The sequence below is a fragment of the Plectropomus leopardus genome, chromosome 16 (genome assembly GCF_008729295.1).
Source record: "Plectropomus leopardus isolate mb chromosome 16, YSFRI_Pleo_2.0, whole genome shotgun sequence".
Taxonomy (NCBI): domain Eukaryota; kingdom Metazoa; phylum Chordata; class Actinopteri; order Perciformes; family Serranidae; genus Plectropomus; species Plectropomus leopardus.
The window spans coordinates 12026899-12042490 of NC_056478.1; the positions used below are offsets into that span (position 1 = coordinate 12026899).

At 39.7% G+C, this 15592-nt stretch overlaps 1 protein-coding gene across 2 annotated transcripts in view; it reads right to left on the minus strand.

The window, feature by feature from the left end:
• LOC121955338 (protein EFR3 homolog B) overlaps window positions 1-15592 on the minus strand; it is a 47600-nt gene that overhangs the window by 5832 nt on the left and 26176 nt on the right. For both annotated transcript variants that reach the window (XM_042503243.1, XM_042503244.1), the window contains 14 exons: window positions 11512-11646; window positions 9113-9191; window positions 7484-7619; window positions 6638-6799; window positions 5444-5555; window positions 4761-4812; window positions 3370-3542; window positions 3183-3258; window positions 2487-2648; window positions 1763-1894; window positions 1584-1651; window positions 1370-1497; window positions 267-358; window positions 96-144 (listed from right to left, as the gene is read on the minus strand). In XM_042503243.1, coding sequence (XP_042359177.1) covers window positions 96-144; window positions 267-358; window positions 1370-1497; window positions 1584-1651; window positions 1763-1894; window positions 2487-2648; window positions 3183-3258; window positions 3370-3542; window positions 4761-4812; window positions 5444-5555; window positions 6638-6799; window positions 7484-7619; window positions 9113-9191; window positions 11512-11646 — 1556 coding nt within the window. The remainder of the gene's footprint in view (window positions 1-95; window positions 145-266; window positions 359-1369; window positions 1498-1583; window positions 1652-1762; window positions 1895-2486; window positions 2649-3182; window positions 3259-3369; window positions 3543-4760; window positions 4813-5443; window positions 5556-6637; window positions 6800-7483; window positions 7620-9112; window positions 9192-11511; window positions 11647-15592) is intronic.

Below are 15592 nucleotides of genomic sequence, written 5' to 3' on the forward strand. Positions count from 1 at the left end.
GATGTCGTTGTTGTTGTTTGTGTGTATATTAAAGCTTCTGATGTCGTATAGAGTTCTTTTAAAAACCACTAAAGCTTAGAAGTGTGTGGACATACCGATGGCATTTTTCAGGGTTTCAAATGTGATCTCCTCTGCTGGAGTCCTCTGTAGAACAGAACAAGAAAACACAGAGGCTTGATGCACTAATAACTTCATATAAACTTCCCGTTAGTGCTTACATTTGAGTTTTACACCACGAAATTGTTACAAAAGATTTTTGCCTTTACCTCCTCTTTCTCTGGACTGTTTCGGGATTCCACCTCCACCTGCAGTGAGATGGTCTCTCCGATGCTCTTTCTCTTGGACAGACGGTCCTCATCTGGAAAGACAGTGCAGACATTTTTTGTTTTTACTTTAAACAGGGCATGTACAGAAAGAGGTAAGTCGAATTCAAGGGTTTTCAAGTAATTTTTTAACACTTATTTTAAATTCAGGCTGAAATGTATTTTTTCCACAACCATATGTTACATGAAAATTGTGCAACATGCTACAGGGGCCTAAAATCAACTGCTGCTCTTGTACTGCCAAGTTACAGATCAAAACTTGCAGCAGCTCCAGTGTGAGTGTTTTGCAAGCTAACAAAACATCCTGGCGCTGACTATTTACTGGTTTTTACCAACCGATTAGTGCTAATACGGCTTACGCAAAAAATAAACGAAACCACAGTCGTTAAATTATCTAATCCCTTTCATGACATAATTCATCATTCTTTTCTCCTCTCAATTATATTCAAGGTCTTTTTTTAAACAAAGTAAACAAAAACTTTGATTTTCAAGGTATGCAAGGACTTAAATGAATGTCAAATTCAAGCACTTCAAGCACCTCAAGCACCTTATAGGAACCCTGCTTAACAGAAAACTCTTAACAAATGGTGGTTCTATTGAGCATTTTCATGCATTTATTGAATATGTAAAAACTGAGTAAACCTGAATAGTAAAAACACAGAGGAATTGATGGCCTAACAAATAAAATTCAGTAAAGGTTGCCAGTCACTCAGAGAGGGCTCGTCCTTCAACCCAATGATGTGGGCTCTAAGCCTCGAGGATGAAAGAGGGTCTGCCCTGATGAAGTGTCCCTCAATGAAACACTCAATCCCCACCAGCTTCAGGGGAGCAATTCAGCTCTGCATTTCCATGCAGGAATCAATAAAGCACCAACACAAGGCTGTAACACGCTGGCAAGTCAATAACACATAATCAGTATTTATTGTTGTTTTCTTGAAGAGGGGAGCACATTCCTCATTTTAAGAACCCCCATTCTTTGCCACAGCTGATTGTGTTACTTTATAAAAGGTACTTTATAACACAAGAGAGATTTTGTTTGAGCGTACCAGTATACTGGGGGACATAAGGCGTAGCCAGTCTGTCTGTGTTATAACCGCTGCCTCCAAGGACCTCAGTGATCTTCGACTGAAGGAACAAAACATCCCCTTCTACCTTCTCCAATAAAGACGGCAGCCTAGGAGGAAACAGGGAGTGATGAGTATTTATATTGTAAATAATAAAAGCTAACTGCTGTTACACTTGAATGTGGCTGCTTCATACTTGGGATTATCAACGAAGACATCCTCAGGCAAAAGGTAGGGACTTTCTTTTTGTCTAACCTCAATTACCTGCAAGGCAGAGGGGAAATGGCCATCTATTAAAAGAGGTTTTTGATATTCACATACACAAACAAAAACATAGAGACATTTAGAAATATTCAAAAAAGTCTATGTCCAGACCTCGTGTATGTGCTGGCAGAAGGCTGGGACGGTGGTGAGCTGGCAGATGAGGTTGAGGTAGGCAGCGGCAAGGGCGTGAACAGCACAGCGGTTATAAACGGGGAGAGCCTCGTCGGTGGACAGAGCCAGGTCCTGCACAGGGAAGAAAGACTCATTACCAAGGACACCCTGCCTGAGGAGTTCAAGCACACAATAACTTTAATAAATGACTTCCTTAAAATGCTCTCAGACTTGGTTTTAGGAATTCTGGACTGTTACCACTTCTAAATATTGTATTAAATATTAGTATTTATATGTTTTATTCAACTTTATATCATTTTTTTGGTAAGAAATCACTGCGAAATGGCTCAAAAAAGAAATACCTGTTGCTGACAAATGGATTGATGTAATATACAAAATGTATGTAATGGAGAGAATAACTTTTAATTTGAAAACCCAGAAGAATACCTTTATAGAGAACTGGACATAATGGATACGTACAGTTCATAGTTGTTATTTTAAAGCACTGCTAATTGCTTCGTATTTATAGTGTTATATAAATAAAAATGAATGGCTGTATTATTACCCCTATCACTCCACCAGTGCAGTGCTGGCACATAACTGTCTGGGAGTAATAACTGCAAATGCTGCAATTATTTCCGGACTTATTGTAACTAATTATTTTCCAAATAAGCAAACAAGTAATTATAACAAATTAGGTGATTGAAAGCATGTGCATTAGTACCTGCAGTGCGAGTGTCAGGCGAATGAGGTCAACCACCACCTCTTCATTTGCCAGCTCCACGCTGATGAGACCCAGCAGTGTGAAGAGGGACTCGTAGTGCTGCGGACCGCTGCTCTGCTCCTTACAGCCCAGGTAGATGTGTCGGTACAGCTGCTGGCCGTGCTGTAAGAGGGAAGCGCGAGAGAGGGGATGAGAAGGAGACGGCGCTCTTTAAGTTAAAGTGCCATACTTTTCCTGCTGTTGTGTCACCAGTGTAAACAATTATATGTTCAAATTTCAGAAACACATTCGATGTTTTGCTTCATCGTGTGCACAAGGAGTTGGGAGTGTAACGACGCTCCAAATCACAGTTTGGTTCAGACCTTGATTTTTAAGTTTCGGATCAATGAGGAAAATTTTCTGGCTTTTTACTAAATCAACTACAAAAATGCTTTAAGAACTCAACAACATTGAGGAAGATTCACTTCATAAATTTACTTCATTTAAATTAACTGAATAAAGGGAACCGCGACATGACAGAAAACACTGTCGCACTGTTTCAGCTCCAGAAGCATTACACCTCTATTTTTTAAAACAGGAAAAGCAGAGAAAAAGATTAGACTGCAGAGAAAACAAATTAATTTTGACTTGTTTTGACTTGAGTATTGTATTCTAGTGATACACAAAGTAAAAGTCAATGGAGGACAGGTTTTGTACCTTTTTCATAAATAGGTTGTCTTGTCTGGAACACTTGTCAACTTTCAGCTTGAGCACAGAGATGTCGGAGATGATGCTGCAGAGAGACGCGGGACAGTGATTAACACAAACATCACTGAAGAAACGCTCAAATACACTATAAATTAGGCCTCACAGTAGACATGTTCCTGCAGACACCCCCACACACCTTATGTTGGAGAGCTTGGGTGTGTTGTCATGCCTGTCGATGAGACTGAGGAGGATCTGGAGCACCAGCAGCCGAATCTCTGGATCCTCTGTCAGAGAGAAGGACAGCAGCGGCTCCAGGAACGAGCTGGGCAGTGCCGTCAGCATGTTGGTGGTCTGGAAACCTGCTGTCACCTGAGAGATTGATAATCACAAGTAATTTAAACTTACCTGCACATGAATAAAATTATTGTGAAAAACAGTCGAGTTCTTCTTTAGGCCTTTACTACATGCAATCTATAAATATCTTCTAGACAAATAATCAGAGGGCTTAACTGAGACCGTAGGCCACATTTAACTGTAATAAACAGCAGGGTGTCTACAGGCAATAGGTACTGAAATGTGGGTCTTTTCAATAGCTTTTCAAGATCATTTTCAACCAAATTGAAGGCAAGATTTTTTTGGAGGGCAAATGGTCTTTTTTCCTTTTTTATGAAATATCGTAGATTCAGTCTCATGCAGTGGAAGGTTTCATGTAGAAATATGGGTATTAGAGCATGTTAGGTTAATATTAATTTTGCCAACAGGTAAGTACAAGTATGAAGTAAACATACACTTTTAGGTTCAGAGATAAGTTTGAGGATTTGTAATATAAGACCAAAAAGAAATTAAAAGATGGATAAATGATATTTAAGACTGCCAAAATACAAGTTTAAAGTTATTTAATGAATTTTAAGGCCTAATTTTAAGACTTTTAAAGGATGTGCAGACACTGTGTAAAGTCTGATGAGGTGACTGTGTGAGCAGCAATGAGTTGTTATTCTGTTACAGCATTTCTGATGTTTGATTTTGTTTATATGAACAATATTTTCAAACGTGCAGAGATGACATGTTAAATAACAAAGACATTCTTCTGGTTTGGACTGAAGTGCACTCTGGGTCAAGCTCCTGTTAGCCTGGATGGATGGCTGCTTTCACAATGAGCACATATTTAGGGTTTTCTAAAAGTATATTTACTCTGCAAACACTACATTGTGAAAAAATAAATGAGAAGCTGCACAGAGAAATGAAAGATGAGAGAGAAAGAATTCAGAGACCATAAGGGTTTCTGCCAAAACACACATGGTTTGTGGGAAATTATTTTTTCAAGAGCCGTATGATGAGATAAAAGTTGACTGATGACAGCTATTGAGAAGTGAAGTGTCAGCCTGACTGATTAGATCTAATTTACTACTTCTTTAAAGTTATAGCACCTTGATAAACACAGCGTGCAGGACTGTTACGTAAAGTACTTTCTTAAAATGGTAAAAAAATGCACAGGGAACATGGCAAAGCATCTCCTGCTTCAAAACGGTGCTGAGAGCCACTTTTTGAACATTTTGAATTAATACTAAAGCAAAGCTGTAAACTTACCTGGACCAAGGACTTGAGTAACATAACCTGAATCATCCTGGTGCCCTCGGGCCTGGAGATAAAACCAAAGAAAGATACAAATTTAAACCCTTTAATTCACCAGCATTCAGCTCTACGCAGCATTACTTATCAACCTTTTGTAACCTGAGAAAACTGGCTTCATTTCTTTAAAAAACATGGAAAGAAGATGATGAACAACTTAACAAAAAATGGCCCAAAAAATAGCAAGAAAACATATAAAATAAATTAAAATAATCTGAAAATAAGCAAAAATGTGAAGTAAAGTAAACAAAAAACATAAAACATAACACAATATTTTAAATTATAAGAATCATAAATATATTATTCTCTGCTTTTTTTCTTTTATTTGATACTATCAAAAAATACTTAGCTAATTTTTAAGTCATCTCCTTGTCAACTTTCACTTTTTTTTTTTTGTATTTTGAGGACATTTCATGCCTAGCTGCTTATTATGATTTTTTCCATGTTTTCAAAAGAAATCAAACCAATTTTATTAGGTTTCAGAGGTTTAAATGCTTGTGAACAGTGTCTGAAAAGAGATGTCGATCTAGGTGTTAAAGGGCTAACTAGGGTGAGACAGAGTATTACATAATCACATACAGCATTCAGTTTTGGTCATGCATGTGTGTCCTGGGCATATGCTGCTGATGTTTGAAAATTACCCAGAGCCTGTAGAGGGAAGAGCTGGGTGAATCCCGGGGACAGGGATCTTCCCCATGATGAAAAGCATGACCTCTGATCTCTGGTATGTTGGTAGAGTGTTTGCAAATGAACCTGAAAGAGACAGAAAGAGAGATGAGCATCAGATGGAAGAGAGGAGGAAAAAGAGAGAGATGGCGATTTTAACAAACTTGCCTTCACAACTAAAATCTTATTAAAATAATCTTGTAATCTGCACCCTACTGAGCACTTAAAGATGTTTCTGGTGGAGCAGCATCTCGGCATGCTCAGCCCCGTTAATAAGCACAAGTGACGGGCGAATTTTAAATCCTTACAAACCAGTTTGCAGTATTTTCTGCATGAATCTGACAACCTGCATCTCCATTTTTCATTTTCCTGCTAACCAAAACTTTGTTCTGCACTCCATAAGAGTAGTGAACATTAGGGATATGTTTTGTATTGTATTATTAAAGATAAGATAATGAGAAAATAAAAAAGATTTTGTAATACTGTCACACTATGCAGACACACAGAGTTTCAAAAGGGTGTTGTTTCAATAGCAGAGAAATAATAATAAAAAATAAATAAATTGTCTAAATATATCTAATGCCCAATATATTTTGTTTACAATGTTCATAATCTTTTGGAAAGGTTTACTGGCATAACATCAACAGTATTGCTTGCAGAAAGCCTAAACTTTGAATTATTTCAAATCTCCGTCAGACACTGAGGTTAAGGATAATCATTAAAAATCTTTAATCCAAATTAAATTCTGAAGTGAATAATAATTAAAAGAAATACTCAACAGAGAATTGATTATTTAATTTTAAAAAAGAAATAAATATACAACTTCTGCTATAGCTATTACTGCTATTATCAAGGAAATAAAAATAAACCTTACAGACAGGCTGTGTAATATCCTTAGGCTCACCGCATCTAAATAAAATATTTCCACATATAAGATGTTACTATTTTCTTTGACAATAAGACATCCATGCTGACATTCCTCTGGTGTACTGTGACATAACTCCCCAAACTCCCGCTGCCTACTGGCGACCTCGAGTAACTACGATTGGACAATACTAAAATAGAAAAGACCCCCCTACAGTACAAAAACAAACTGTTCCAGCCTGTCGTGCAAAGCCTCCCACACACACACAAACCAAAACACACAAACACAGCACCCACAGACGTACCGATGGTCCTGATGACAGCCTCCTGCAGCTGCCTCTCCTCATGAGCTTTTATGATCTTGGTGCCGATGTTGGTGCTGCCGTCGTAGGAGCCGGTTAACTCGTAGTCCACACTCAATCTGAGCTGCCGCAGCAGGGTGTTGAACACCTCCAACACTGTGGGACCTGCACACACAAAAAGCGAATAATCAAAAGTTCACCCCAAACATACATGATCCCACTGACAACATATAAACCAGCCACCCTGACACACTAATCAGCCAATGTTGGGCTGTCAGTGAGCCCTGGCGGTGTGTTTAGCAGTGTGTCCTGGCCCTTGTTGGCAACTTTTTGACTGATTGAGCATGCTGATCAGTGGTGGAGTGAGACAGTGAGAGATATCAGTTCTAGCAAGTCAGTGCCCGACGAGAAACGGAAGTGAGGGAAGCAAGCAGATGACTTAAGTCAAGAGGGCAGACACAGAGGGTTGTTTTAAATTTCCATCTTCATCTCATCATTCCAATACATCAAACTTTTCATGGCATGGCCATCTGAAATGAAGCAACTGGAAACCAACAACTTGTGAGCGAGACTGATGTGAAAATGTTGCTTCGTAAGTGTTTATACAATGATTTGTATATCCGCATTTCTACGTCTTTGGTTTCCCTTTCTGAATGATGAATACAGACGACATATGCAGAGCATATGTGCTTGTTGGCCACTGGCTGTAGTTTTTGCAGTGTGTGTGGCAGAGAAACAGGCAACATGTCTGGGCCTTAACAGAGTGTGTGTGTGTGTGTGTGTGTGTGTGTGTGTGTGTGTGTGTGCGTGTCTGTGTGTGTCTGTGTGTGTCTGTGTGTGTCTTCTCACCCACAGAACCGCTGGCTGCAATGGCTGCTGCCTCCAGCAACACCTCCACTATCCCGGCTCGCACTGTGGCTGAATTCTTGCTGTTGGCATCCAGGTGACCGAGAAGCTGCTGGATTACCAAGTGAGAGTGCTGCGACTACGTCAGAAGGAGAAAAGGAATGAATGAATAAAACCAGGTTGACACTAGAAGTGCATTTGGAGAGCTCGGACCTCTATCAAGGCCAAATGTCACAGTCTCACAATGTTGAAGGTGTGATATACAACGTTCAGAACATAAATTTTGCAGCAATAAACTATTATTCGTGTCCCCATTGTCTGGCTTATTGCCACCGCTCTGCACTGCACACTACCAGGGCTGTTTATAGCAAAGTAAAAAAACAAAACTTGTATTCGCACAGCAATTCAGATCACCTCCAAAATTTAATGGGTTTGTCCTTGACCAATGCTACACCCTTCTGCCAAGTTTCATGAAAGCTTGGACGGTAGAAAACATGTGAAATGTGGGAAGAAACAGAGAAGAAACAGAATGAGGTCTTTAAATATCTCTCATTTTCTAAGCTACTGTATTTCAATGTTTCTATTTTGCACCCATAAATCATGTCAAAAACACTTGCAATGATAAAAACATTGGGCCTCATTTACAAACAGTGCGCACGCACGAATCTGTGCTTAAACCATGCACACGAACATTTGAGTAGAAATCTAGGATTCATCAATAATTTCTTACCTGAATCTTTTTCTATTGCGAACAAATTTAGAGCTACCTCAGACCACACATATGTACATATTAGGAAGGCCAGGCTGTCTTAGAAAATGTAAAACACATTTTTTAATTCATACATTAGTTTTTTAAAAAATAATTTACTCATTCAAGCACCTGTTTCATCCTAAGCCTGTCATTCTCCTTAATTTATTGTCACAATTAAAATAGTCCAGAATTAAAACCGAGTGTCTCAGTCCAGCTTACAATGAAGTGTATGAGAATTAAATCATGATGACTACTACCACCAATTTTTAGTATTATTGGATTTACTTCCAAGCAGGTATTAAGATGTGATATCTAACTTTGCTGGAATATATTACAGTCTTTGGCTTCAGCAGTGTGCACATCAGAGACCGACATGTTTCAACATGTTTGCAGAGAGTGAGAAACAGCTGATCAGCTGTTTCCTACAGTTACATTCACAGATGCTAACTGACAGTCCCACACTAGTGTGTAAGGGCCTTAATATGTATGTAAAAACAACTTCACTGCTTTCTCCATGATACACCTCTGGGCTAATACATCCACACTCAGGGCAAACGTATTCCTTATACACAGAAATGGGGCCGTGGCTGTATGCTGAATGCAGAAAGCGGCCACGAGCCTGCCAGTTCAGAATGATTCTGATTCACCAACACATGCATGGTGGTAAGATCAAAATCAGCTGATGTGCACCCGTCATTAAATTTGATGGTAGTTTTGTGGCCGCACTTATTTTACACAAAGAGTAAGAACATTTCTATGCATATATTAGGCCCAATGTACTCTGTAAAGCCAACAAAATGTTAAAAGATTCCATTTGAAGTTAAAGACAGAAAGAAAACAGTGGGAAAAAGAGGTTTTTATGAATGTGCAGTATCACTCACCTGGATGGAGTACATGATGATTTTGAAGCAACGCACTGCAAAGGTCTTCCCCTCCCATAGAGAGTGGTTATCTAAGTGCCTGGGGGAACACAGACATAAGAGAGGGATGCGGAAGATGTGTTAATACAGAGAGGGTAGTGATGGAGAGCAGCAAGAGAGCTCATTTATCATTCTCAAAAAAAAGCTTCAACACCAAGATGTTTTTTGATGACGGAGCGCTGGGGAGTTACTTATGTGATAAAATGTGTAGATGCACAACCAAGGACAGAAACACTTTGGCATTTAACTCCATCTTTCATTAATAAATGTAGTCAGGATGTAAGATGCAAAAAGAAAAAAAAAGATTAATGATAATAATCAGGATAAAAATATCCATCAAATGAGATCGGGATCATTACTCTTGAATATTCAAACTGCAGAATCCTTATGTACAGAGAGACAAGGACAAAGTGAGATTAATACCTAAAGCTTGAAACAGACAGAAACACAGACAATGATGGATAGACGGGAGGGTGGGGGTGGGGTCTCTCTGCACCTCACGAGGCGATTCTGACTCAGAGGGCTCCTTAAACTTAGCTTGTTTGTGATAATTAATAATTAAAGTAAACAGATGAATGTACCTACATTATCTCTTATTGATACAATAGTAGTAAAACGTAAACACATGACTACATCCGTCACATTTCATTGGATCACATTCTAGAAACGCACAGCCCAGTCTCACAAAATTGTTACGAGCGATCACGATGTTGAGATTTCGGTTTAAATATCTGCTTATTGGCTTTTTTGCATCATGACTGAGCAGCAAACTCCAGGGCTGCAAAATGAAGCTAATGTGGCTACATTGACAAAATTTACAGCAGAAATAAACATGTTTACAGCCTGGTACAAAAAGGGTTTTGGTCTGTTTTGTTAATTCCCCTATTCATGACAACTGTATCAGAGGTGAATTCATGTATAACTCATCTATTAACATTTTACTGATGCTTAAAAATACACATAATTGAGGGTGTGTCCACTTTGAGTGACAGGCTGTCTGTGAGGCATCACTATGTCTATGCGTCAGATCCACCCGTCTCTCCTCCACAGCTCCAACCTCTCAAATATGGTCGCTTCTGACTCCAAAACACCAAGATGGCGATAGTCAAAATGACAAACTTGAGTTTTCAAAATGGGAGTCCAGAAACTAATGTGTGTCGTCATGGTAACTAAGTCCATTATTGTCTGTTATCATGACAACTTTCGATTATTCGCGATGCATCTAAGAATCATTTTTTTGCCCTGACTCCTAATGGACGAGAGCTGGTCTCACACGTGAGGTGAAGTGAGATGAATTGAAGGGAAAATCAAGAGAAAACTGACAATAGATAAAGACTACTAATAAATATATTAATCTAATATAAAACTGCTCAAGAAAATGGTAACTAGAGTTGCAGTTGGTTTCTGGAGTAAAAAAAAAAAAATCAATATTAGAGGCTTACAAGTCCCTGAATTTTGGTATTTTTGTTGGCTTATTATGTTTTTATGGGTGTCAACTCCAGTGCAATCTGAGCTAACTAAAAATCAGAATTTGACTGTGTAATTATGGGCTGCATTATCTAGCTGCAAACACATGGTACATGTATAAGTACTGGTTTATTTTATCCACAGTATTCCTTAGCAGATCTCTGAAAAATTTAAATAATTTAAACTTTTAGTGTGAATTTAAAACTCATGGTCAGTCTGCGACACACATCATATCAACAATTTCAGTAAAATATAAAGAAGGACGGATAATAAACACCAGCTGGGATGCAGGTAGGAAGCCAAGGGGGACAGATGCATGAACAACAGACAAAAAATAAAAGCCAAGACTATACAGAAAGGAATAGGCGTCGATGTCTAGGGCCCAGAGGAATACAGGGAACGACTGAGACAGACAAAAAACAACATTCCAGGAAGAACAGTAGAGCTAAAATTGATTAAAAAAGAGCGAGACAGAGGAAGCATCAGATGTATACAGAGACAGACAACTAAAAAGAAAACACAAATCACAGAGGACCACGCTGAGACATCCAAAGTTAAATTTAAACATCATAGAAGATGACCTTAAAAGCCCCACGAAGCTGTGATAAGGTAGAGAATCTACATTATTTTATCCGAAAATAACGAATGAAATTACAGACCTTTATAATGTCTCATTTGGAAATCATGCACTCAAATCTAGTCAAAAATAACTACGTAACCTTGCGGTGACCTTGTTGCACCCCAACATGCCAATCAGTGCACAGATAAAAATACCGCAACACAGCCTTAAGAAGCATCCCTCCTTGAGATTTAGTCAATGCGTCAAAAAAACAACAAATGCTCGAAGGAACAGATCACAAAAAGAAGAAAGAAGAGTTTTAGGGCTGTCTCACATCAGCACGGGCGTGACGGCGTTCTTGATGTTGCCATAGGCGGCTCGTCCCAGCAGCTCCCTGAAGCAGCGCTCAGTCAGCTCCACCGGGCTTTCCTTCTCCTTCTCCGACGCCTGCAGCGGAGAAGGGGAGCGGCTGGTAGGGAGCAATGCAGGTGAGAAAGCAGAAAAGAGGGAGAGAGAGGAGGGGAAAGAACAGGGAGGGGAAGTCGGGTCGGGAGGGGGAAGAGAGGGCGAGAGAGAGAAGAGTTTGAAATCAATTTGATTCAATAACATTTCCACAAAGGCTCAATTTCTTACACAAAACACTCTCTGGACTGCTGTGTCACTGCAGCCTTCTCTGCTGAGGTTACTTTACCCTCTGCAGTTCGTCTGCAGTGAAAATCAACTGACTGTGTTTGTTGTTGTATGTGTGTATGCGTTTGTGTATTGCACATTTGTTATGACCATGGGGTACATGTCCGTGTCTAAGTTTGTACACGTGTGCGAGTGTGTGTGGGCACTCACACTGGGTCCAGGCTGTCTTTGCTCTCATGCATACTTAAAATCTCCACTATAACTTCATCTTAGCCATGACTTGCCTCGGGCGGTCCACCAATGATGACATTATTTATTAACAGCCTCACTCTTTCATCTTGCCTGCTGCTGATGTGGAGGAAATGTGACTGCCTTCCTCTCAGTGGCTCCTCTAAATGAACTCAAAACCCAAAAAAACTAAAAAGACATTTAAATAGATAACAGTATGAGCAAGAGAAATAGGAGCACAATCTTTAAGTCCCCCTGCACCTCCTGTGGTTGCAGGGGGTGCAGGGGGAACATAAAAGCGTTTCTTGCTTTTATGTACCCTAAATTGCCTGACCTTGACTATGCTGACCTGTTTCTGTGCAAAGTTTGTCAATAGAGAAGTGGTCACACTCCTCCACTGAAGGGGCTGATGTCTGTGCTCTTTCCAAAAATCTGAGATTCAAACAGACGCCGGACAAGACGGATTAGATGTGTCACTGACACAAAAGCACGAAAGCAAATCGCTGTAAGCACTCTAATATGGGAGGCACATATCAATGGAGGAACAGACTTCGACCTGCAGCGCAGAGCGGACTTGTCAGAGCGCGAGTTAGCATTAGCATAGCAATTTTTTGACAGTAAACATGGTAGAGTGCAATTCTTAGATGTAAACTTACAACCTGGAGCTTCCTTCCACTATCCACTAAAAAACACATCGTAGCAGATATTGTTATATGTTTTACAACTATTACCAGGGTGTCAGCCAATGCCAATTACAAGCTAATAAGCCAACAAATAACATACCAGTAAACAACTCCAAGATGCTAACTACACTTCCCATTTGTGGTGCACAACAGACTTTTCATCTGAGTCTGGGTCTGACTGAGGCTCACCTTGTTGACATGCCATGATTACCCATATCTGTATCTGCTCAAACAACAAAAATGATCAGTCTCTTTATGATTATTTGGATAGAGGACCGAGGTCGGCGTGGTTTTTGCCTTAAGTTCCATTAAATCAGGCAAATGTTGAAATTTCTTACCTAATATTCACTGGCTATACAATTGTTGTGCCTAAAAAGCATCACATTGTCTCTGTCTCTATCACTCCGTGTATATTTCTATTTTTCAAATGTCTCAATCATCACCACCATTCCTTTACCTGGGGGACACTTATCAATCAGAACTGAAACAAATGTTCTCTAAATCAAAATATTCATTGATTCAAAAGTTTGCACTGTGATTGAAAATGACAAAGAGAGTTAGGAGTTATTCATAATTTACAAAAACATTGCATAAATCAGTCCACCTCACACTCCCCCCCCCCCCCCACCCCCACCCCCATCCCTCTCTGTCGCTCACACTTTAAAACAGACACACACACCTCCGGAGAATGTCACAGCACACAGTCCTGTCTCTGTCCTTGTCTCAGTCTTGACATTTTTGCCACTATAATGCATAAAGTTGGCTCTTAATCAGTCATTATTAAAAAAGACTCCCGCACATCATAATTGGTCAGCTCACAGCCCACCTCCTGCTGTTTGGAGGCAATTACAGTATAGCGACCACTTTCCAATAATGTGTAGTAAATTAAACTACTAGTTACTGAAATCAATGCCCTATATTGCAAACAGAGTGGGCATTTTTATCTTGTGGTCATCCATCATGACAATAATCTATTTGAGGAAACGATATTGCTGAAATACAGTTAATTCATTTTTTTCTTCACTGTATAATGATGAGCAAATTCAGGTAGAGTTGTTATTTGTTTCCACCACATTATCTGTGTTTTTGCATTTAAAATATTCTGGTACATCCCTAATATTTACATAGTTAAGAACGTGTCTGCAGGGAGACTTTAAATGAAGCCATCTTCCTTTTGTGCTGCAAATGTGGAAAACTTGAGTGAGTTGTCGGCTGCTTTGGTGAAGGTTTAGTATTTTTTCAGCAGTAACTTATAACGCTTACAAAGCCACTCTCATTGACCCCCATCTGATTGAAAAGTGCATCTAAAACACCCACAGTACACTTCAATTTGAGGTCACCCTAACAGCCTCTCACTGCAGTTTTGTCTAATGATCTGGAAACTCACCAGTGCAAAATGTTTAACATGAGGTGAAATCCTCATCATCGTCTCAAAGCCTACTTGGCTACAGCAATCTCACCTCACATCTGCTTTCATCAAACAATTTACAGAGGCTGTTTTCTAAGTCTGTAACAGGCAAGGATCATTTGTCTTAAAATTTTCTGCTGAGGCAATGCCTGGAGGAAAATTGCTTGGAGAATATAAAACCTTTGCAGACACTTGCACACCACGTTATAACAAATCAGTAATGCTAACATTGTTTTGAAGTGAAAAACACAAAACATGGCTCACAGAAAGATGTCACTATTTTCTGAAATAAACTACAGAAATTAGTCTCAATTGTCAGACTTGCCAAAACTGTGCCCGGGGTTGATCTTTAAATGAACTTGCTCTTGTGCATGGGGATTAATGTAGAGAAAAATGCACCATCTGTGAGTGTAATTAGACTGTACTGACTGCTGTGGATTTTATGGCTGGTAATAACCGAGGATGCACAGCAGGGGCAGACTTCATAATACACACAGAGCAAAGGGAAGCTGAGAGGGAAATGTGACTCTGTTGGAGTGTGTCTGTCTCTGTCCATCTGTCTCTCACTCTTTCAATAGCCTCCACATTTCCATCACACTACTTCTATGTTATCTACCCTCCAACCAATCTTCCAATGTTCTTCTCACTGCCCTCCCCATTTTGCTCCACTAACCCTCAGATCTCGGCATTGACGTCAAAGTGAATTTCAGCATGTGGAACGCTGCCAAAAGCGGGAGGCTCCAGACTGTCTCTCACTGGCAAAGTCTAGCTCTCAATGCAATTTTTAATAATGCTTAGAAATGAAGATAGCCAATCTGATCCACAAGCCTCCGGACTGCCAGAGCTAGGACAGAGTCAATCTTCGGAGCCAGTTTCCACCAGATCCGTGTGCGGTCCGGCTCTGATCCAGTCGCTCTCTAACTTGTAGATTTATCTGTTTACAAAATTTTTCAATTGTGTTTTAATGTGTTTTTACAGTGAAGTTGAACGATTTGGGTTGGTGACGTTTAAGACGTGCGACCACGATGTAGTTCGTCTATAGCCTAACAACAGCTTTTTGCCTCTGGCGATTTCATTTATGCTTCAAAACACACAAAAGTGGTGTTGATCTATGAAGATTATTATGGTAAATAAAACGTTTAAGTTTCATAAACTCATGTTCATCGGAGAGCTTATTTTTTGGTGATAATCGCAAAAATCCCATTCAAAAATCCCATAAGGTTTTTGACGAGTAAAACCAGTGCGATGTTAATTTCCTGGTTGGCCTACAAAAATACATCATCCCTTCACCACTGTCCATGCTCTGCTCCTTATCTCCTTTAATTTTTCTGCCCATCTCTTGGTCTCTTTGTCCTTGGATGCTGCAGGTGGACAAACAGACACCCATCAGGGGACCAGAGCTGTTGGTGGGTTCACTCTGTGATGACAGTGATGATGAATGACCCGGGTGATGGTTGACTAGACTG